The sequence below is a fragment of the Egretta garzetta genome, unplaced genomic scaffold, assembly GCF_000687185.1.
Source record: "Egretta garzetta isolate BGI_Z169 unplaced genomic scaffold, ASM68718v1 scaffold260, whole genome shotgun sequence".
NCBI classification, from domain to species: Eukaryota; Metazoa; Chordata; class Aves; order Pelecaniformes; family Ardeidae; genus Egretta; species Egretta garzetta.
The window spans coordinates 126,546-149,454 of record NW_009258662.1 but is presented as its reverse complement, the minus strand read 5'-3'; the positions used below and the strand labels follow the sequence as shown (position 1 = coordinate 149,454).

At 50.7% G+C, this 22,909-nt stretch overlaps 1 protein-coding gene across 2 annotated transcripts; it reads right to left on the bottom strand.

Annotated features, from left to right (window-relative positions):
• Nucleotides 1-3,506: 3,506 nt before the first annotated feature.
• On the bottom strand, nt 3,507-22,605 carry ANKRD16 (ankyrin repeat domain 16). Of its 2 annotated transcripts, XM_009648389.2 has the most exons (9): nt 22,192-22,603; nt 20,845-21,192; nt 17,536-17,756; nt 13,630-13,672; nt 12,446-12,554; nt 9,792-9,953; nt 6,523-6,601; nt 4,455-4,655; nt 3,507-4,136 (listed from the first exon to the last, which is right to left on the bottom strand). In XM_009648389.2, exons 1-8 carry the CDS (start codon nt 22,194-22,196, stop codon nt 4,495-4,497), a joined length of 1,128 nt encoding a protein of 375 aa, XP_009646684.2. In that variant the 5' UTR covers nt 22,197-22,603; the 3' UTR covers nt 3,507-4,136; nt 4,455-4,494. The 2 variants fall into 2 exon arrangements, 1 of the variants encoding a protein (XP_009646684.2); XR_004843276.1 differs by lacking the exon at nt 3,507-4,136 and having other exon boundaries at nt 4,638-4,655; nt 6,523-7,466; nt 22,108-22,605.
• Between the last annotated feature and the right edge of the window lie 304 nt (nt 22,606-22,909).

Genomic DNA, 22,909 nt, shown 5'->3' with positions numbered 1-22,909 from the left:
TTTCCTCCCTCCTCCAGCACAGTTTTTGGGGTTTTTTTCCATCCTTGCTCCACTGCCCACCCCTTCCTTGAAGCAAAGTGGGAAAATTCCTGGCCCAGTGGATCGGCATCTCGCCAAAGAGGAACGAGCCGGGGAGAGAGCACGTCGGCAGCGGTCACGGCAAAGCTGCTTACGCACCTCGGGGCCGGGCTGCGGCCGCCGGCATGGATTAGACACCTGCAAGGCTTAAGACATTTTAATTTGACCGTACGTCTGCGTCCCCTGTATCTACCAGGATCAGAAAACCAGGCAAAGCTCCCTCACGCAGCCAAAACCCCGCCGTGATGGCTCGGAGGGGGAGCAGAGCGGCTCCTTCTAAATGGTTTTAATATTTGGAGGAGCAAAGCCTGGAGAGACAAAGGTGGCTGCATGGTCCCAGGGGGATGGGACCTTCCAGCCTCGAGGTGCTGCTCTTGGACAGATCATGTATTCCCTGCTCCGCACGGGCACAGCTGGGCTCTGCGTCTCGCACCAAGCTCATTCACACCCAGGTTAAGAAAATAAAATAAAATAAATAAAAATCGTTGTTTACAATCGTTGGTGAAGGCTCGGTGGTGGCAGAGCGTTCAGTGGGAGAGCACAGAAAGACTAAGCAACGCCGGTGGCGAGGTGGTTACATTATCTGTCCAGAAATTGGGACAAACCCCCTTCTGTGCCAGGCGACACAGAGAAACACCCGGGAGTGGGTGACAGCGTTGGACCCTTCAGGGACGCTTGTTTCTGTACAGGTACAGGTTTTCTACCTCCCCACCAACATCCGTGAGCATCAGACACCCATCAGTCTGCACGAACCCCCACCACGAATTCCCATGGGACAAGGTGCAAGACACACAAGCAGCTTGGGATGGGACAGGCGGCCTTGTTGGCAGCTTCAGGTTGGCTTGGAGGACTCGAGTGATGTCTGTGTGGAGGTACCTGCAGTAGAAATGTTGAGAGTGGCCTGGATGGAGGACAAGCAGAAAGGTCTGGCTGTGGAAGCAGCAAGGAGGCAGGAGAAGAGATGGCAAAACAGTCGGGGGTGATGCACCACGGTCAGCAGGTCCTCAAGCTCTTGGGTGATGTCAACCAGCCACCAGATGGGACACCATGGTTCAGAGAGAACAGCCAGAGGGACAAATCCTCAACTCACAAAGAAGGGGGACAGGATGGAGTGAAAAGTCACCAACAGCTCCTCAGAGGTACAAAAGGGCCCATCCAAAATGGGGCCACCAACCAAAGAAAAGCCCATGAGATGTGATGAGGATACGATAGCTGCAGTCCCTCGTCCTCAGTGTCATCGCAAGGACACCTGGCTAGACCACCTGGAACACGAGCATCTTGGTGCTTGTGAGTTTTGGGGGGGGGGAGGGGAGAAGGTGCGATGGTGTGGCCACCAGAACAAAGCCAATTTTATTTAAAACCAAAATGCCTTACCCTTATGGTAAGGTTTCTGACAGCATTGCAACATTATTTCATAGAATTGTTTGGGTTGGAAAAGACCTTTAAGATCATCAAGCCCAACCATTCCCCTACTCCTGCCATCCCCCCCCCAACCCCTGGCCCTCAGCACCGCCTCTGCCCGGCTGTTAAATCCCCCCAGGGCTGGGGACTCGACCCCTTCCCTGGGCAGCCCCTTCCAGTGCCTGACAGCCCCAAGGGGAAGGAATTGTTCCCCATGGCCAACTTCACCCTGCCCTGGTGCAACTTGAGCTTTGACTTCCCACCTATCCAGATGCATCTACTTACCCTGACCGTATCTCAGCCATGTCCTACAAGACGACGGCACTAGGTCTTCTCCTCGGCGCGGCTGCAGGACCAGGAGTGTTTGCAGGGTCCCCAGCATGCGCCAGTGTGGAGAGTGGAAGAGGTGGTGTAACAGGACAGCACCGAAGCCATGTGCCGGCTGCCAGGCTCCGCTCCAAGCTGCCTTCGGCGCCACGTGGCACGGAGCCCGGCTCCTGGGCTTCCTCCCCAGGGACCAGGCGCCCGCACCGTCTCTCCACATGAGACGTCTGCTGGAAACGCAACGGAGGTTCGCACACACGCAGTCTAGCGCTGCTGAGCTCTTCTCAGCATTTTGCAGCACGTTCCCGGGGACACAAAGGTGTCCTGACCCCTCGCTCCTACCTTGCAGCAAAGTAAGCAGCAGCAAAACCAGCAAGCCAGACAACAAGGGCTCTCCCCCGGGCTAATTTTGCAGGCATAAAGCTGAATCCACGTTCCTTTTCTCACATCCTTTTGTACCTGATCATCTGTAACGACAACAGCCGGTTTGTTTCTGTGCATCTTTTTTATTGCCTGAGGGGCAGATTTAAAAGAAGGGTAAAACAAAAGTGCTGGAGATGTGCCATTACGTCTCGCTTTTGAACGGGAGCGCGGTGCCTGAGCTCCCCGTCCCAGGCGGACAGGCCCTCTGCTACCGTCCAGAAGCCTTCAGAATCATAAAGCACCTTCAAAATAATGCAAATTCCCTTTTGTGTTTTCAAGGCCTTTGCTGTGGCCAGGAAAGCTTGAGACAGACATTTGAAAACATTCTCACTTGCTTTCCCATAAAAGCTCAGACTCACAAGGCATCTGCGCTCGTTAGCGGGGATATTAGGAGGAAACAGCTATTTCATGGTTTGCTAAAATCATGACAAGTGGGAATGAAGCAGCCCCTTGCATTTACCAGGTTGCGGCACTGCTGTATGGAGGCCAGGGCTGGGTTTATAGGAACATTCAGGATCTTTAGAGGAATAAAGCCACTTCCTCGCCTGCCCAGGGGCTGATACAGCTCCCATCAGCCTGTACCGTTAGCACCTTCCAGCGTTAATTTGGTTTTTCTCCCTGGTGGAGGAGAATCTCCTTCACGGATGGAGAAACCAGACGGGGGAAGACTGGCAAAATGCAGGCCTTTGCAGGCATGTCTGAGCGAGCCTGAAGATGCTACCGAGCCCTGCTTCTCCTCATCCTGCAAGCTATCAGTCCCCTCTCGTCTGATGACAAGATTTTTGGGAGCGCGCTGCCTCTCCTCCTGCAACACGAGCCGGCAGAGGGGAGGAGGCCCTCACCCCACTGTAAAGGATGCTTAACTCAAGAGGAGAGCAGCACTGTTGTCACTCTGGCTTAGGATCATCATGGCAAATTCTGCTCCAGGGACGGCAGGGTGGGAATTTCTCACTCAAACAGAGCTCAGCATCATCTTAAACCCACCCAGGAGCACGTGGGTCATGCATCAAACCATGATGTGAGCACCACGGCTTGGGCAGAGCAAAACCTAGCTCGTTCGCTCGCCTGTCTGATTTTTAGCACCTGCTGTCGCCAAAACTGCAGAATCCTGTTGGTTTTTTACATCTTGATGTTACATATAGACAGGGGCGTACCATGTTTCTAGGCAAAACCAAATTTGTAAGTCCAGATGGATACAAATAAACCAAAGAGACTACAGTAGCTCTTACCTTTATGTGTATTCCAGGCTGTGAGGGACTTACTGGCTACATTAAATATTAAGCCATTTCCCTGTACACTTCAAAGAACAGGATTTTTTTTTTTTTTTTTTTTTTTTTAAAGTTCATTGGTGGTGAGAAGGGCCAAGCAAGGCTGTCTGGAATAACAAATACCTTTTTTTTTTTTCAGTCTGATCCAAAGACCCTTGATGTCACTGCGAGGCTGAGGTCTTTGTACTGATTTCAGCCAGCTCTGGGATGAGTCTTGGGCCACAAAAAGGACGTAAGAGGTTGATGCAGCTTGAAGACTCCCCGCACTTGTCCTCTGCAGCTCAAACCTGATGAAGGAAGAGTCACCGAGCGCTCACTTACACTGCACTACACTCAGCCTCTCTCAAGGACTATCAAAAGAGGTGGCCACTTAAGGCAACTTAAAGAGATTAGTGGACAGCAATTCCATTAAGGGCTATAAAAATCAACGATCCAGGCGTACTTCTCCTCAGTACGTCCACTGTATGGAAACATCCCAGCAAGAGCTGGGCAGGCTCCAGGGGGTTCAAGCCATGCAGGTCCTCAGAGGTCATCTAGCAGTGGCCCGTGAGACGCCTTCCTTGGACGGTTATACTTCAGGGAGCTGCAGCCTCAGCTGTTTGGACGTGCTGGGTGTTGCAGAAGAAGAGGTGAAGTTCAGCCCTGAAATGTGGAAGTGTAAGAAAAAAAAAAAGCAGCCATGAATTAACAAGGATGGGGTCAGCACAGGAATGTCACAGCCCAGACATGTCACAGCCCAGACCCATTACATCCACTATCTTTTTCAGATAATCCTATTTAAAACAGGCTTTTCATGTCCATTATCTTTTTGAGATAATCCTATTTAAAGTATGTTTTCTCCTAAACATATTTCCCAATTGTCAAGCTTGGTTTCTCTGCTCAATCCTTGGGCAAAAATTCCGTCATTTTAAATAGGTGTTTGCCTAAATCTGAATAGTCATTAAGTGATAACTAACGTACCAGCTGAAACGAAACAGGCTCCTCATTTTCCCGTTTCATCTCATGTGCCAACATCCATTTCCTGGAAAACCTGGATGACATCTGTCTTCCTCGCGAGCTGCTGTGCCAGCGTGCCTGTGCCATCCGGGGCATCCTGCAACCCGGCGCGGAGCAGGATCCGTGTGGCAGCTGCCTGCTGCCCAGCACACGCCGCGTGCAGGGCTGTGGGGAGACAAGATGTTGAGACAGGAGCTGAGGTTTCCTGGTGATTTTGGCCTCAGCCCGCTTCAGATGCACATACCAGATTTCCAGGGAAGGAAACAAGAGTCCGTGAAGGGAACGCATCGAGGGTGAAAAATGATTTTTCCCAGTTGCAACACCTGGCCAAGCAACTGTGTGATGGTGCAGCAGGGCTCAATTGCTGCGGGCACGCGTATCTACAGCAGTGATGGGTTGGCTAAACCTGCCCAAGGAGGGGACATGTCCTCTTCCACACCCAGCCATGCTGGCAGAATAATGATCAGCCCGGCCTACCCCAGCTATTACCCCCGTCTTTCCCTCACAGGTTACTAGTCCCTCCAATCCATTGAGAGGTACTAACCTGGCTGAGCCAAAGCTAACCGGGTTTGCAAACATATCAGGAATATTTAAGCCAGCTTGGGTTCATTTTGACTGAGTCATGGGCAGAGGGTGCCCACGGCAGGAGGGGGAGGCTGTAGGACAGAGCGGGCAGAGCAGGCCTCCGGGCTTCTTACTGCTCTGTATTTGGGTTGGATTTAATAGCGCTGTGCAAGAGAGGGGCTTGAAACTACTCTGAATGTGACCAGGGTCCTTGATGGGCTTGGGGCTCCCTGCCAGCTCACTCCAGGCTCAGGGATTAAATCAGAAAGGTTTCCATGCACTGCGTGCAGCAAAGAGCATCCCACAGGAGGAGGCTGAAATACCCCAGCCCGAGCCTCAGCTCATGCCACAGACCCTTCTGACAGCCGGCATGCTGATCCAACATGGCTCCAGCACAGTTAGGCAGTCCTGTTACACTTGGTTTGTGCAGCTGGATGAGCCAGCCACCTTCTCCTGGCCTAATCTTCCACAGGGGTGAGTATCTGTTATGCTGAAGGTCGTTAGCTCCTGCTGCAGGCTGATGTTGACCTTGAGGCATTCTGATCCCCATGGATAATCCACGTAGGACACTTTGGAAGAGCAGAGTCTGGGTGACAAGCTCCCCGGGACTCAGCGACACTAACACAGCAAAGGTGCCGGGCAACAGGGCAGCCGATGGGCGCGAGGAGCCACCACAAATGTCCCAGGGTCAGACGAGTTCAGCAGAGCTCAAATTTACTCACTGAGGGGGTGGAGGGAGAGATCAAGAGATACAAGACTGTTCATGCTCGCCGCTGAAGCGTGTTATTAAGCAAACCTGAAGACTGGGTAAGTTGCCAATTTTGGCAATGGCTGAAACCATTTATAAATACTTTTTTGAGAGAGAGAGATGCTGATGCAAGAGATGCCTCATACTCTCACGCTGGGAATGCCAACTCACTGGCATTACTATAGCAACTATATTTACGTTCAATCTCTCTGTTATTTGCTCATAAGCCATTCCTAGGCAGTTTGCTAAGGAATTGAGGCTCAAGAGCTTGTGCAATTGTTGTATTTGTCTGCCCACCCTAGCTGTTTTGAATTGGCTAACTTCAACCAAATTCGATGGTGAGTATCAAAGATACTAAGCTCCTGAAAGTTTCATGCAAAATAAGCAACTGGGTAAAGAGAAGCACTATTTAGTATCTCTGTTCTTCCCCCAAGGGAAAGGCCCCAGTGCAGGTTCAACCTCACCATTAAACATCAGAAAGTCCAGCAGGAAGAGAGCCTGTGAATGAAAGCAGCAAAAAAAAAAAAAAAAAAACAAAAAAAAAACCAACCCCACATACACCACGCTGCTCCAAGAGCCATTTGCATACGTGCATCTGGTATCCCCTCGCATGCTCGGCTGAGCAGACGCAGCACGGGCTGCTTTGGAGGCTGGGCTCTTGTTACTAAAGCACACTCTCACTGTCATACAGAGGGTGAACAAACAGCTCGGCTGCCTTACCGGAACGGCTCTTCCCATCCTTTGCGTGGACATCAGCGCCGAGGGACAGCAGCGTCTGGATGGTGTGCACGTGTCCTTCCTGCAGTGGTGAGCACAGGCACGTGGATTATTTATTCACCACCAGCTCTGCACAATTTCTCACCTTTGCATTTAGCAGAGATAAGACAGGCCTGAAAAGAAAGGAGGCCACAAGCAATCTGTTCCTAACTGCATATGGCACCTGGGAGGGGCACAGACACAGATCCACTGCGTCACGGTCAAAACTCGGGGCTACCAGGAGTTGCTCCAGGCTCCAGAGGACCTTACAGCGGCTGGAAATCAGGGTCAGCTGCCTGTGGCAGTGCAGGTTGGGTCCATCAGCCAGGGATTGCCCAGGCACAGCAGACACGCTGCTGTTGCCCTACAGGAATTGGTCAGAGAGATGCTGCCAGGCACCTTCTCCAGCCCTCCCGCTGGCAGCCTGTAAGAGGAGTGAAAGCTCGGCCTTCGGTCAGAGCGTCTGCACGCCTTGCGTGCCCCTGGCAGCAATTTTGACCCAGAGGCTGAAAAAGCAGCAAGAGGCATCCCAGAAGCGTAATCCTCTCTGCCAACATTTAACACAACTTTTTAAAATCAGGGGTGTTCAATTAAGACCAACAGTGCTTAAAATCACGCTACAGCGCAGAGGTGTCTCCGGTGGTACAGCCAAAGAGAGCGGTGCCTCAGCAGGGCAGGTGTGATAGACACACAACCCAGTTCAGATCCAGGCAGATGGATCTGCTTTTAGACAACTGTAGATCCCATATGATCTTCCTGATCATAGTCAACAGATCCACCTTGCACAGCTGGGACCTTGAGGTGTGAGGAATTTGGAGGACTCTCTCCCAGCGCGGCTTCGTCTTCGCCAGCGGCTGCAGAGGAGTTAATGCACAAACGACCTCTGACTTGCAACTGGGTGACACAACCTAAAAGACGTTTCTTAATAGCAAATTAGCACATTAATTTGTCAACCGATCTTGCCTTTTCCTCTCCAGCCCTCGCCTCCAGTCAAGTAACTCAATTAAATTGCTTTTAACTTCAGCTGGCCACAGAGCTGTAGGATCCCTGACTTACCTTTCATAATTGGCAGCTGGCTGTTTGTTAAGAGGACTACGTGTCAGCAAAAAGCCGTGTGTTTTCCCACACTCTAAGTCCACTTCAAGTACCACGGGGAATCTAGAGTTGCTGTTCCCGAGCTGTATTTCAGCTCAGAGAGCAGAACCTGTTGCTGATGTGGACTGTTGCGCATCTGCCTGCTACGGTACCCTCGGGCACTGGCATTTCCTAAAGGATTACACCAGTATTTGTAATGCCCTGCGAGAAGAGGCAGAACGCCACGCTTACACACCGTCACGACCCACAGTGTCCTCTATCTTTCCTCTGCCAGTAGGAAATTTTAAACGCTGCAGGGGAAAATGCGGTACAGCCCCCACACCACTCCTCTCTGCACAAGCTTCTCCGTAAATAAATCCTCTCTCCCTAAATAACACGCCTGATTTTGTAATTACTTCTTCAGTGCAATGAATTAGTCTTTGTCGTGCAGCATGAGAATGGAAGGCCCTTATTTTTATCCCCACCACCCACTCCTTTCCCCCATTATCGTACGACTCAGTAGCATCTTCCCCCCTGCTCCAGGCTTCCATTTCCCCGCTGCATGTGCACCCCCCTCTCAGTGGCAAAGACAGCAAGCCAGGAATTGCTTTAGCTGCCACAGCCTTGGCAGCAAATTGAGGTGAAAGCGTAATTTGATTTTCATGTATTTATAAATGCAAAGTGATGAGAAAAGAAGAAAAAAAAAAAAACCCCACTAGTCCAACAAATGATGCTGTAAATATAAAGTGACACTGAGCCTCGGGAAGGAAGAGAAACCCATCAAATCGCTCCCCAATCAGCCACTCGCCAAGACAGAGCTGGGATCTTCTCCAAGGCGCATTATATTCCCCAATAGCCTTGCTGTTAAACGTACCCTTGGCAACCAAAAGGGCTTTCAACATGGTTTCTCAGAGCATGAGGAAGGGAAGCTGGGAGAAAGGCCTCTTTTGTGGGAGCCAGCAAATGCCACGGCTGGGTCCTGCTGGAGGAGAATACTGTTGCCAGCACTCCCAGTAAGTGTCATTGATGCTTTTGTAGGAGTGGGGCGCTGGGATGCTGCTCCGTTCCCACTACAAGTCTAGACGGGGCTCTGAGTGCTGCATGTTAAAGCTCATGAGGTTTAACATGCAGGGATCTGAGCAGGGACCTTCCCTTGCTGCCAGCATGCTGCACACTGCAGCGCAACAGCACCAAGCAGAAGGGAGGCAGCATGGTCCCAGAAGGATCCTGGTCAGTGGCGAGGCTTTTGGGATCTGCTCTGTGCTCCCAGGGAGCGTTGCAGGACCCACAGCCCACCAGGCCCCACTTCCCACACAGGCCTGAGATGGGAGGAGGAGAAAGCTCAAACGACTCTCACTGCCTGGAATTCAAAACAGCTCCTGTGTGAAGGACACAGATAAGCACCCGGAGCTCCCTCCGCCTCTCCTTTCTCACATCTGCCCATGGGCAGGCCAGAATCCAGCCTACTGGGACAAACAGTTGCTGTTTCACAGCGCATCAGCCATCTTCTGTCTGGCAAGCTGCTGACATGAAGACTGGCCACTGGCCCGCTGTGACCCAAACTGCCAGGGCTGAAGAAAGAAAGAAATCTGAGCAGCATTTCATCCACATCTCCTCTGCCAAGTGAGAAGATGCTGGTCAAGAACTGTCACAGCTCATGACCTGTTGGTGCCTAAAGCTCCCAATAACTAGCAGGGTGGACTCCCTTCAGCTATCGCACTTTGGTACAAAGTCAGCAGACAGGAAGAGTAATGCTCACCAGAGGAGTGGATCAAGCCCTGTCTGCAGCATGGCCAACTGGACACATGCCCTATTGCCATCCACCTCTGCTCCTGCATGATCCCACTCAGCCACAAGCCAGGCAGGAGGGTTTACTAAGCTGCAGCACAGTCAGCAGCATGGGCAGGAGAGCGGTGAACAGAGCAACTCGGATACCCACCGGCACTCTGCAGACAGCTGGATACACTTAATGAGGGTCTAAAAACCATTAAACAGGATACGGGATCGCTTAGGAGCAGATAAGACGGTGACAGAGGATGAGCTAGGAATTTAAATCCTCCATCAGTGGCAAATATCTAAACCAGCCTGGTTTAGATGTCTGCCTGTAGTACGTCAAATGGGAAAGACTTTGTGGAGGAAGCCTGGGAACAGGAACAAACCTTGGCTGCATAGTGCAGTGCTGTGAGTTGGAGGGTTGTCGCTCTCTCATTGACATCAACACCCAGCTCAGAGACCAGGAACTGGATAGCTTCATCCTGGGCCGTGACAGCTGCCCGGTGCAGAGGCTGAGCACCTAGCACGTCCACAGCTGTAGGACAGGCCTGGAATGGGTGAGAAGAGAAAGGGAAAGCAATGAACAGGCTGACCAAACCTTCAAGGACAATCACCAGCCCCAGCAGAATCGTATGGGAATCAACTGGGGGTGTTCAGCCTGGAGAAGAGGAGGCTGAGGGGAGACCTTATCGCTCCTTACAACTGCCTGAGAGGAGGGGGGAGCTGGGGCGGGGCGGGTGGTCTCTGCTCCCAGGTACCGGGCAATGGGATGAAGGGGAAATGGCCTTAAGTTGCACCAGGGCAGGTTTAGGTTGGACACCGGGAAAAATTTCTTCCCCGAAAGGGCTGTCAAGCACTGGAAGGGGCTGCCCAGGGAAGGGGTCGAGTCCCCAGCCCTGGGGGGATTTAACAGCCGGGCAGAGGCGGTGCTGAGGGCCAGGGTTTGGGGGTGGGATGGCAGGGGTAGGGGAACGGTTGTGCTTGGTGATCTTAAAGGTCTTTTCCAACCTAAACGATTCTGTGATATCTGCCTGCTACAGGGATGGCAATGAACATGAGGGGTCACCAGCAGGACCGATGCAGTTGGTAGCACCATGATTTGCAGACCAGAGCCAGCTCTCTGCTGAGCTTGTTAAGCAATAAGCAAAACCAGCGTCAAAAAAGAAGAACCAAGCCCCTTCTCTCTGTAGTTGGCACACATACGATGGGTTTCAACTCTTTAAAGCAGCAAGAAACAACCCATGTCCAACCTTTGTGCTGTTGGAGGAGAACTGGGGACACAGGTAGAGGGAGGGAGATGGGTGGATGACCTCATGAGATCTCTTCTGTGAGTCTCTGAACGCGAACCACAAAGACATAAAACCAAGAAGGGTAACGGAAGTAATACACAGTGCACTCATCTTAAAGGATATAATCCAGCCTCTTGAAGTCTAGTGGGCCTGACTCATGGTTTTATAAAACCTAAAAGGTAGCAACACTGCCATTAGCGTTTCCAGTGCTGCTTCATGGCGGTAAGCCAGGGCACCACAACGAGGAAATTAAATCAACTATTCCATCTTCATTGCCTGAAATGTGAGATTAAAAACATAAGCAAACTTCACAAATGTTTTATCCTGTAAGGGCCAGATGAGCGGAGACAAGCACATGAACTTCTCCTGAAGAATCTACACACTCAAACATAACCTGGGCATGAAACCACCTCTGCTGGGTGAGGCTACATGTTATGGCTGAGTCATTCCAAAGCCTGTGATCTCCAAAAGTTTGGTACCACTTTCCCTGGCCCACCCTGTGCCATGCTGGGGGCTCAGCCGGCCAATTCAACCTGCCAGCATGGCACAAACAGCTTCATTCGTTTTGCCATGGCACCTTTCTGCATGGTGTCTGATGAACAGCAGAGCTGGTGCAGGGGAGAGGCAAAGTGAGGGCAAAGTAGGTGAGAAGAGAGGCACAACCCCATCTCCGTTGAGAATCAGCCGTTAGGTGGGCTCCAACCACCTCACATCAGTTCAGCAGTCAATAAATAATGCAGCGGTCCGGTTCCCGCTACGCACAATTGGCTCTAATGACATCCCTGGTACGCCTTGTATGTTGGTGGAAATTGGAGATTACTGGGAGACAACACGGGAGCAGCAGCTGCCATGAGAGGGGGAGGACAGAAACGAGCTGCTGCCGGTGCAGCCAGACACCTCCGCGTTATCAACCCTCAGCACTGCCATGAGAGCCTCCACGCCAAGCCCTGGCACTCCCATGCGCTGGTCTTGGCTTTGACACAGCTGCTCCTTCAACACTGGGCAAGTCCTGTCCCCTCCTGCCACTGCCTTGTCTCTCCATCCCCCTTCGTTCTGGGGACACATCCCTGCCCCAGCGTGATATCTTCACCACCAGCTACAAAAATGAGGGCTACAAAAATGATCCGGGGGCTGGAGCCCCTCTCCTATGAGGACAGGCTGAGAGAGTTGGGGGTGTTCAGCCTGGAGAAAAGAAGGCTCCAGGGAGACCTGACTGCAGCCTTTCAGTACCTAAAGGGGGCCCATAGGAAAGACGGGGACAATCTTTTCAGTAGGGCCAGCTGGGACAGGACAAGGGGTAATGGCTTTAAACTAAACCAGGGTAGGTTTAGACTGGATCTAAGGAAGAAATTCTTTACAATGAGGGTGGTGAAACACTGGAACAGGTTTCCCAGAGAGGTGGTGGAGGCCCCATCCCTGGGAACATTCAAGACCAGGTTGGACTGGGCTGTGAGCAACCTGATGTGGTTCAAGGTGTCCCTGCTCCCGCAGGGGGGTTGGACTGGGTGATCTGTAGGGGTCCCTTCCAACCCAAAACATTCTGTGATTCTATGATCAGCTGAGTCCTGGTGGCCTGACTTGGCAAAATCTTCCTCATCTCCAGAGGGAATTTGCCTTCTTTCGCAATCCACTTCTTTACAATTTGGGCATCTGCTTCTTTTACAATTTGGTTACGGTGAACACGTGGATTGCCTGTCCTGGCAGTTCTAGGTCAGGTCCTGCAGGAGGGAGATGAGGTTTTTGGCACCTACCTGGTGTTTTTCCAGGAGCAGCCGGGCAATGTTGACATGCCCGTTCTGGATAGCATCCATAAAGGGAGTGACTCCACATTTGTCTCTGCTGTCAGGTTTGTACTGGCACCTGGGAGAGAAGACAGAAGCCAGGACAGAGTTGTTGGTGGCTCTAAAATCCTTACTGCACCTGTTGCTTTGCATTGGCGGGGCAGGAGACTGTCAGTGGATGGGACTGGAAACAGCAGATATAAAGCTTGCCTGTAGACCGTGAATAAACCTGTCTCAGTGCTTTATGGCCTGGGGTATGGTCTGCTGGGGTTTTTTGGGTCAGAGATCTGGTACTCAGCCAGTGCAGCTTGCTCGGGCTGCAGGAAAGCCAAGGGTCTACAGATCATTTTTATTTCCCTTGCCCCCCAAACAGAGGAGCTCTAGAAGGGGTAAGGCGTGTGCTGGCAGAGGGGAAACCATATCGTCATGTAACACCACCACATGCAAAATCAAAGCCCACAGGTCTTGCTCAGGTTAAAGCTCCAATGAAACAAGAGAAGCCTGAATTAAAATTGAAAGCCTGGCTTGAATCACAGGGCTATGTTTATGCTGGGCCAAGCATGGACAGGAATTAACAAGGCTGGGACAAGTTGGCTAAGAGGAGCTGTGGCTAGCAGCAGCTGCGATGCCTGGGGAAAGCTGCTCCAGCTCTGGCAACGGGCAGTGCTGGTTAGGAAGGTAACAGGGTCAGGATGACTGGGCATGGGCTGATTTAAAGCCACTTCATAGCAGCCTCCCGGGAGCAAGAGCCTGAAAATAAAGCCTGGAGGCTGAGTCCAGCCTGGAGGAGCTGTACTTGGAACCAAGCTGCCAGAAAACTGTTTTGGTGTTATCATACAGCCTCGGACACATGGGAGGCAACAGGAATGAATCAGCACAGTAAAAGAGCTGAGTTATATAACCGGGGTTTATGTCATAACGAAGTCAGAGCTCATCGGAGCCCATCCGGAGAGCGTCCTTGCTCAAAGGCCCCTAACAGGCTGTGAAAAACCCGGAGGAAACGGAGATGGCTTCAGGATCGCATGCAGGGCAGCTGTGCAATCGGGCTTGCCGACCGGGCATAAACGCCCTTTGTGTCCAGGCAGCTGGAGCGAGCCCGGCAGCGGATGGCAGGCAGGGGAGAGCAGGGAGGCAGAGGCAGGAAGCCTGCTTACCGCTCCAGGAGCAGCTCCACAACGTCAAAACAGCCATGCATCGCTGAGAGAGAGAGAGAGAGAAGCACAGGGTTAATTTACATTTTCATGCCACCATCCATCCACGGCAAAACATAATCAGGTTTCTGACCCTTGTGGCTTACTCCTGATGCAGGAAGGGGTTCCAAGAGGCTTTAAATTCAAAGCTTTTGATTTTTTTTTTTTCTAATTTAAAACATTATCTCCAGATCTCAAGCCTTCCCTTCTCTCAATCCTATAGGAAAACATCAGATAAAATAAGGAAAAGGCATGCATATAGGCACCATTTGCCTCTACCTGCAGAGTGCATGCATGAGACTGCATGTGGGAATAAGCTGACACAAAGACCTTTTCTTGCAAGTATTTGTTAATCCCTGAAGTGAAATCTGTGACAAGCAAAATGAACACAAAGCAGGGAGCTGGTGAAGAGCTGGATGGCATTTCCACCCCTCCTCAGCCACACAGACTACCCATCACTTCCATCTCATCATCCTAATGAAGCATCCTCACCCAGACAGCATCTCAGAGGAAAAACAACAACAGTGGGGGAGGATTTGAACATCATGCACTGATTTTTTTTTTTTTTTTTTTTAAAACCACATCATATTACAGCAATGTAAGGACAGCCTTGATCTGGCTTTTTTTCTGCAGGTCGTTTTGCAAAACAAATGGAATACATTAAAGAAAAAAAAAAAAAAATCAAACCAAGCCCAGAGCTGTTACATCAGGGTATTTACTCTGTGCGACAGAATAAAGGCCCCTGGTAAATGTGTGTTACCAGCAATAACCTTCAGATGCAGCTGCACAATAGATGCTCTTTGAAAGCCAAACCAGGGGTTCCCATCCTCCCAAATCTTGCTCCTGCTCCCTGCCTGCTTATCACCCCTTCACCTGAGCTGATGTAAACACAGGCAGAGCCACACTGTAAAAAGGATTTTCGAAATGGAGGCTTTAAAACCAAACAAAAACAAGCTATGTGAAGAAAAAACACCCCAAGCAACACAATTACATCCTTTAACAGCAGCAGAGACACAAGAAAGCTGCAGCACTCCGATCCACTGTTGCACTCCACTTCCTCTAATTACATCTTCCCCACTCCCTTGCCTCAGGCTACGGATACATGAAGCTGCAAAGCTTGAGGAATCAACCTGAAAAAAAAATTGCACAGGGGGAGAAAATTACCCATCATCTATCTAGGGATAACTGTGCCAGGAAGCCAGCTGGACTGGTCATGGGTTAATGTGCTCATATCCACACCCTTGGGATGTAAACTCATGGAGACGGAGGTTGGTCTTGACAGACATGATTTCCCCCAGCAGCTCCAGCATCGTCTCCAACCCCTCGCCCGTGCCCCTGCCTCAGGAGCTGTGTCTGTGTAACTGGGCTACGTGGTGGTGCGCGTGGGGGATGCTGGCACCAGCACCCACCAAGCAGCAGCCCCCAGCATCATCCTGGGGTAAAATTATGCTGCAGGTAAAGGTGGTTTATGAGCTCCAGCCCTTCCGGCTGCCCAGTCGCCCCTGCATCAGCTGCTGCTCCACGAAGGTGTGGTCCAGGGTCTCACCTGATTCAGTAAAATGACCAGAAAGCAACCCAAATCATGGGCTGATGGCTTTGCCGCAGTGAAAGTCAAACATAGGAGGCAACACAGAGGTGGAGACATCTCTATGAGGCAGTGAGAACTGGGCACTGGATCCCAACATTGCTGTCTGTACCCCCATATCCCAAGTGCTATGAGGCAGGGAGGAAACTTTAAGCTCAGGGTCAAAAGCCTGCCTTCTCCTCAGGACAGTCCTCACCCTGCTCCTGACCCTGTCCCCAGATCCTCAACCCCCAGATCTCAAAAACCCAACACCCACCTCTCTGCAGGGAGAGAGCTGAGAAGGGGCTGCGAGCCCAGCCTGCCAGCCCAGACATGGAAATGCAAGACCTAGGATTAAGCAGGAGCAGGAGAACACTCAAATAAATGCGGATTAGCAATTTCCCATTCAGGTAACCTGCTCCTTCAGCTATTTTGCATTCCCAGGTCAAACACAAGGACCAAGGCGCAGCCACTGCCCCCGGGCTGGGACTGTCACTGCTGATGAGCACAGTGCGGTGGACAGGCGGCTGCTGAGGGCTGGAGAAGTAACAGGAACGACAGCCAAGGCGCAAGATAACCAACAGATTAATTACAGCACAGCAGGGGTCTCCTCACAATACCTTGGGTCTTTCCGGGTAGTCAATCCCTATTAAATTCTTTGGGAAATGAGTTTAGGTAGCTGCAACTTTAAGTGGTGGCTCCCCACATTTATCTCTCCTGGGGAGACGCTGCAGAGCCCTGGGACATGCAGCCTAATCCCCGCTCAGGGACAGGGCACGTTTCAAATTCAGGTCAGCCACCACCTTCCAGGCCTGAGCCTGCCCCGCAACGTCACCCTAGCTTGGCATCACGCCTCTCCCTTCACTCACTCCCTTCATATCCCACTCCCACTGGAGGGCAGAGTTAAGGGGATTTAAGCTCTGGGAAGACCCATACTTTCTCTGCACTACCCTGCACCAGACCTGACTCTCTGTGTGGGGCGACAAAACACGGTGGGACAAACTTAATTCTGCATTATCATATTTTTTTGGCCCTTCAGCTTATTAAGACTCAGAGAACTTAACTGAGGCACACCTTGTACATCGTTCATAAATTAAGATAAATCACTCCATCTCAAGGATGAGAGAGTTCAGAAAGCCAGACACCAAATCCAAACTGCCTCTGGGTCGCCGTTCAGCTGTGTCTTTCTGCTCCCCACCATGCCTACAGGTGATGTCTGCGGTTCCTCAAACCAGTTCACACCTTTTATACATCCTTTTAAACCAATGCAAAGGGCAGGGCAGGGGAATTGGACACAGTGGGCTCCAACCCTAACAGCCCCTGCATATTCCCAGCAGAGACCATCCTTTTCCTTTGCAGAAAAGCACTCTGGATTTCTCATCGCTTAATGCTACCTTCTTAAGTGCAACGTAAGAATAACAAAACTTGTGATGCTTCTTCTGGAAGTTATGCCTAGAGATCCTGCAGCTCTTCAGACCTGCCATAATGACCTAAGCCACCAAGCACTCGGACAAAAATGGATCATTTTGAGAGATACACCTCTTACAAAAACTGACAATGAGACTATAAAGCAAACCGGTAAAAACGTCCATCAACAGGCAGATCCCAAAAGGTGCCTCTCAACACCTCTGCTGGTTTAGGACTTTTAAAGTGCCAGGATATGCTTGGAGCCTTGCAGATTTTCCAAGTGCAATTTGCAGCTTTATAGCACCAACAAGGAAAAGGGTACTGCAATGTGTTCCGCGCCGTGGGAGCCGAGGCGTATCTGCCACAGGGAGGCAGAGATGGAGACAAACACCCTGATCCAAGGAGGCCAAAGTCAGCGGGTGATCCTGAGTGGTCCTGGGATGGATCCACCACTCCCAAGGGAACCATTATTCACCACAAAAACATGCTTTGAGCATAGGCAAAATCGAATGCAGTGGGAATTATTGAGGGCCCTCCAACCGCAGCAGCTCATTCTTTGGCACATCATTAAGAAATATTAAGCCTAATTCTCGCTCTTTATTTATCTGAAAGCAACTAAAGTGAGTGTCTGTCCCGAGGTGAAACCCTGCAAAGATGCAGCAGGGCACCGTTAGCAGACTGAAGTTCAGAGAGGTGAGCTCCCACTAATGCCTCTTTTCATTTGATTTCAGTAACATAATATTTAACTGTTTCCCTGTGGTTTTGTATCAAGATAGGTCAGAGTTCGCCTCTCCAAACTAAACGGGAACCGAAACAGCAGCCTCTTTCTGTTCTCCACTGCTGCCACAGCCTGCTCTCGCTCTTCCAACCCATCTGGTGGCGACAGGACCCTCTTTTACCTGCTGTGTGCAGAGGCGTCCTCTTTATGGTGCTCTCCGTGTCCCAGCTGCCTGGAAACAGGTCCAGCAGGTACCGAAGGACCTGGGGATGGCCCTCCCGGCTCGCGATATGGAAGCAATTCCAGCCATCCTTGTTCTTCAGCAGCGGGTTGGCTCCATGCTCCACGAGAGCTTTGATCACCTCCAGGTTTTGCCTGGTGCAAGCCATCATTAGGGGGGTCCTGAAAGAAAGACAAGGCAAACATAATAACCAGAGAGACTGTGCCCTGTACAAGCCTGATGGCTTTTGTTCTAAAGTCTGAGCATGAAGCATGATTTAAAGTTGTCTGTAGCACCAGCTACCCTGTCTAATAAAACACAGTTGCTCGGTGCCAGCTGTGGTAAGCTAGCCAGAGGGAAAACTGATGTGCTAAAACCACTCTGAAGTAGTAGGAAACTTTGCTGGCTAAAGGCAAAGACCTTCTCCAAGCCTGAGGCTAAATTCATCGTCTCACCTGCATTCAGATGCTTTGACTGAGGCTCACCACGTGCTGCGTATGGACCCATGAGATTTTACAGCACTATTTTTTCATGCAGGTAATAGAGGGTCTGGACTTTTGGGGACTGTTGAGACAGAGCTGTTGACATCAGTGATTCTTACCCCAGCCAGTCACCCAGCCAGGCAGCAAACCCCAGACAACTCTGCATCTCCTGACAATAGGGCATGAGTATAGCAGCAAATGCCACTCTGGAACATTTCTGATGCAGAGCAGCTGGCCTGAGAGTGAGGCTTTTCACAGTTTTGTCCTGTTTCACGTGTCTGGGAACAATCTTTGATAGTTAAAAACATTTTTACAAGCTCCCCAGAGGAACAGCATCTTCCCCATCTCACAGTTTCCAAGCTGTGCCTTGCATGGATTGCATGCATGCTCCTGGAAAGCCAGTGGACGCATCTGACAAATAGAAACTGCAAACAGCTCATCTCGCCCTGCTTTCAACCCCATATCCAGCAACGGCCACGTTTTCACGCCTATAAGCCACACGCTGCAGATTAACAACCACCCTAGCTCCTGCTTGGCAGCAGGGCAGGTTCACCACCGAGTTTCTCCTCCCTGGTGACCTGTTATCTCCTTGCCCATTCCTCCCCGCTGAGGACTGGTGTGATTGCTGGATCTGCAGCCTCCTTTGGAGGAGCAAGCCCAGAGCCATCAAGAGGTGGGTGTTAGCCGAGGGTTTACTTGCAAGGCAAAGCATGGGTAACTCAAGGTGGTGAACCCACAGACATCTCCCATGTTTGGCTTTACTTAAGTGACTAATTTCACTGACCTGACCAGGATCAACCCCTATTTTCCTTAATTACCACTTTATATAGCAATAATAGGTTAACTCCTGCAAGCGGGAGCTTCATTCTCCATTTTATCTGTTTATAAACTTCACCCAACCATCAAATTACGGGTGCGTGCATGGATCAGACAGAAACCTCTGAGCTTTCCCAGAAAAGATGAACACTTCTCCAGCATGGAGAGGGCTTATCTCCTCTTCACCAACCCACAAACGTCAGCTGGGAGACAAAAAAAAAAAAACCAAACCAAATCCATTCCTCATTCAGAAAAAGCTGCAGCACTTCCCACTGCATGAGGAATAAGAACTCCTGGGCCTAAACTGCAGGGAGAGAGATTTGGCTTAGACATTAGGACAAATGCTCCAGTTCTGAGGACAGATAAGGACAGGAAAAGAGCACCAAGAAGGGAGATAAGATCTCCAATGAAGGAGATTTTTAGGAAGATTAGACACGCGTCTGCTGGGGACGATGGGGTAGAGCTGAGCCTGGAGCTCCACGTTTCCTGCAGCTCCGATTCCGAACGGTGCCCCGGATCAGTATTTTCAATGCAAATGAGACTTTGACGGAAGGCTGGGACATGTGCTAGCAAGGACGTAGCTTCCCATTTTTAATCTGTGGATGGAAGGATACTGCAGGCCTATCAAAGAAAGCCAGGCTTGCACATGTGTCTGCACGCAGCTCATGAGATCTCTGCCTCCCTCTGCTCCCCCTGATGCCAGCAGATCGCTGCCACAGCCTCGAATTAGGAGGACTGGGATGCTGCCTTTGTATTTGTGTTAGTTCCGTTTCCAAACAACCTCCCCGGGCTTTAGCTTGTGGGCTGGGAAGAATCTTTGCTTTCTTTTGCAAGGTGGTACACAGAAATCTCCCTCCCCAAGGGGAAAATTTGACATTAATCAAGCCTTCTGCTTGTCCATGGATTAGGCTTTATTTTTTATTCCCAATTCTCATTCCCTCATCATTTGCTTACGTGTAACCCACGTGGCAGGCAAACAAAAGCCCTGAAGAAACCAGTTGTTTCTTCAGTTGCTGAGGCTGTTGCTATTGTATCAGTAGCAAATCTGAACTGAGAGGCTGTTTGCTGGGGGGAAATGGGAGTAAAACTTACTTTTTATGTTGTTATTTCAGTTTCTGAGGACAGGGACACAGAAACATGAATCAGTATCATGGATTTCCATCAAACAGGGGAATCAGAGGAATGAATAGCTGCGAATGAAAGCTTTTAGATTGGATCTGCTAAGGAAGCAGTAATTTACAAATTCTATGATAAACAGGGGGAAATCAGCAATGGGGCTAGAATTTAGCCAAGAAAGCCAACCGTATCCTGGGCTGCATCACAAGAAGAGTGGCCAGCAAGGCGAGGGAGGGGATTCTGCCCCTCTGTCCCGTTCTGGTGAGACCTCCCCTGGAGCCCTGCGTCCAGCTCTGGGGCCCTCAGCACAAGGAGGACACGGACCTGTTGGAGCGGGGCCAGAGGAGGCCACAAAAATGATCCGAGGGCTGGAGCCCCTCTCCTATGAGGACAGGCTGAGAGAGTTGGGGGTGTTCAGCCTGGAGAAGAGAAGGCTCCAGGGAGACCTGATTGCAGCCTTTCAGTACTTAAAGGGAGCCTATAGGAAAGAGGGGGACAATCTTTTTAGCAGGGCCAGCTGTGACAGGACAAGGGGTAATGGCTTTAAACTAAAACAGGGTAGATTCAGACAAGATAGAAGGAAGAAATTTTTTATGATGAGGCTGGTGAAACACTGGCACGGGTTTCCCAGAGAGGAGGGGGAGGCCACCTCCCTGGAAACATTCAAGGTCAGGTTGGACAGGGCTCTAAGCAACCTGATCCAGGTGAAGATGTTCCTGCTCACAGCAGGGGGGTTGGCCTAGATGACTTTTAAAGGTCCCTTCCAACCCAAACCACTGTGTGAAATGATGGCTCCTGTACCCAAACCTCTTTCAGGTATCACTCTGACCCACAGCAAAGCAAGCCAGTGACCTACCAGTCTGCCTTTTTCAAGCAGTCTACGCTCGCGCCTCTCTCCAGGAGGTAGGAGACACACTCCCTATGGCCCATGGAGGCCGCTTCGTGGAGCGGTCTTTTGTAGTCGCTATTGCACACCTCAACGTCCATCCCCAGCATCTCTACCAGGTAGGCGAGGACATCCCGGTGCCCGTACCGGGCAGCGTGGTGCAGCAGCGTGTCCCCTGAGCGCCCATAGCGCTGGTTCCGCACTGCCGGGCCCAGCGCCTTGTCCGGCCGCAGCTCATCCCGGAGGAGATCCAGCTGTCCCTCCTGCACCAGCCGGAGGATTGGCCTTGGCCTCTCCCCTTCCGCCATGGATAGAGGTCTGGAAGAAAGAGGCAAAAATCAGGATTATGGTTTCAAACTGTGTGAATATAATGGCTGCTCCCTGGGTCGGAATAAACAGAAATTAGCTTTTCCCTCAGAAAAAACAGAGCCCGGCCTCTCCCTCCAAAAAACCCAGAAATTTCCTTTTCCCTCGGCATATCCACAAACCAGCCTCTCCCTCAGGATAACCAGAAATGTCCTTGTCCCTCAGGATAACCAAAAATTTCCTTTTCCCGACAGAAAACCAGAAACTGGTTCCCCCCTTCAGGAAAGCCAGAAATTTCCTCTCCCCTTCAGAAATCCAGGAACAGGCCTTTCTCGCAGGAAAACCAAATTTCCTTTTACCTCAGGAAAACCATGAGCCAGCCTCTCCCGCAGCAGAAACAGAAATTTCCTTTTCACTTGGGAAAACTCGGAACTGGTCTCTCCCTCCAGAAAACAAGACATTTCCTTTCCCTTAGGAAAACCAGGATCCGACCACTCTCCCAAGAAAAAAAGAAATTCCCTTTCCTTTCAGGAAAACCAGGCATTTCCTTTTCCCTCAGGGAAACCAGAAATTTCCCTCAGGAATACCAGAAACCAGCTTCTCCCTCAGGAAAAGGAAATCTCTTTGCCCTCACAAAACCCAAAAATTACTTTTTCCCTTAGGAAAAACAGAAAATGGCGACGCACTCAGGAAAAACCAGAAATTTCCTTTTCCCACCAGGAAAAAAAAAGAAATTTCCTAGGGGAAAAACAGAAATCAGCCTCTCCCTCTTGAAAATCTGAAATTTCCAAGGGAAAAGGAAGTTCTAGGAAGAGGCCTTTCCCTCCAGAAAACCAAAAATTTCCTTTTCTTCAGGAAAAACAGAAACCAGACTCTCCCTCAGCAAATCCAGAAATTCCCTTTCCCTCAGGAAAACCAGAAACCCACCTCCTCTTCAGGAAAAACAGAAACTCTCTTTTTCCTCAGGAAAAACACACAGTTCTGTCTCACTCAGGAACACCAGGAACCCACCTCATCCTCCAGAAAACCAGTCATTTCCTTTTCCCATTGGGAACTGTCAGAAACCAGCCTCTCCTTCAGGAAAAGCAGAAATTTTCTTTCCCTTTAGGAAAACCAGAAACTGTCCGCTCCCTCAGAAAGAATTTTCCTTTTCCATCTGGAAAACCAGGAGCCGGTCACTCCCTCAGGGAAAACAGAAATTTCTTTTTTCATCTTAGGAAAACCAGAAACGTGTTGCTTCCTCAGGAAATCCAGAAATTTCCCTTTCCCCCTCAGGAAAAGCGGAAATTTCCTTTTTTTCCCAGGAAAACCAGAAATTTCCATTTCCCTGGAAAACCAGCCTCTCCCGCAAGAACCCAGTAGTTTCCTTCTCCCTCTAGAAAATGTGAACTTCCCTCCTCCCTCAGGGGAACCAGAAATTCCCCTTTCCCTCAGGAACCGGCCTTTCCCTCAGGCTGGCCCAGGAAAACCAGAAATTTCCATTTCCCTGGAAAACCAGCCTCTCCCGCAAGAACCCAGTAGTTTCCTTCTCCCTCTAGAAAATGTGAACTTCCCTCCTCCCTCAGGGGAACCAGAAATTCCCCTTTCCCTCAGGAACCGGCCTTTCCCTCAGGCTGGGGACCCGCCTGGCAAGACGCGGCGGCGTGATGTCAATCCCCGAGCAGAGGGGATGACGGTAAACAAAACTCCGGGAACGTTTCCCTCGGCCGCAACAGCGTTATCCCTCCCC

Coding starts and splice junctions, on each gene's coding strand:
- ANKRD16 (XM_009648389.2), bottom strand. Junction 17,757..20,844: donor TGCTTGAAAAAGGCAGACTG/GTAGGTCACTGG, acceptor TCTTTCTTTCAG/GACCCCCCTAATGATGGCTT. Junction 13,673..17,535: donor GACGCCTCTGCACACAGCAG/GTAAAAGAGGGT, acceptor TCTCTCTCTCAG/CGATGCATGGCTGTTTTGAC.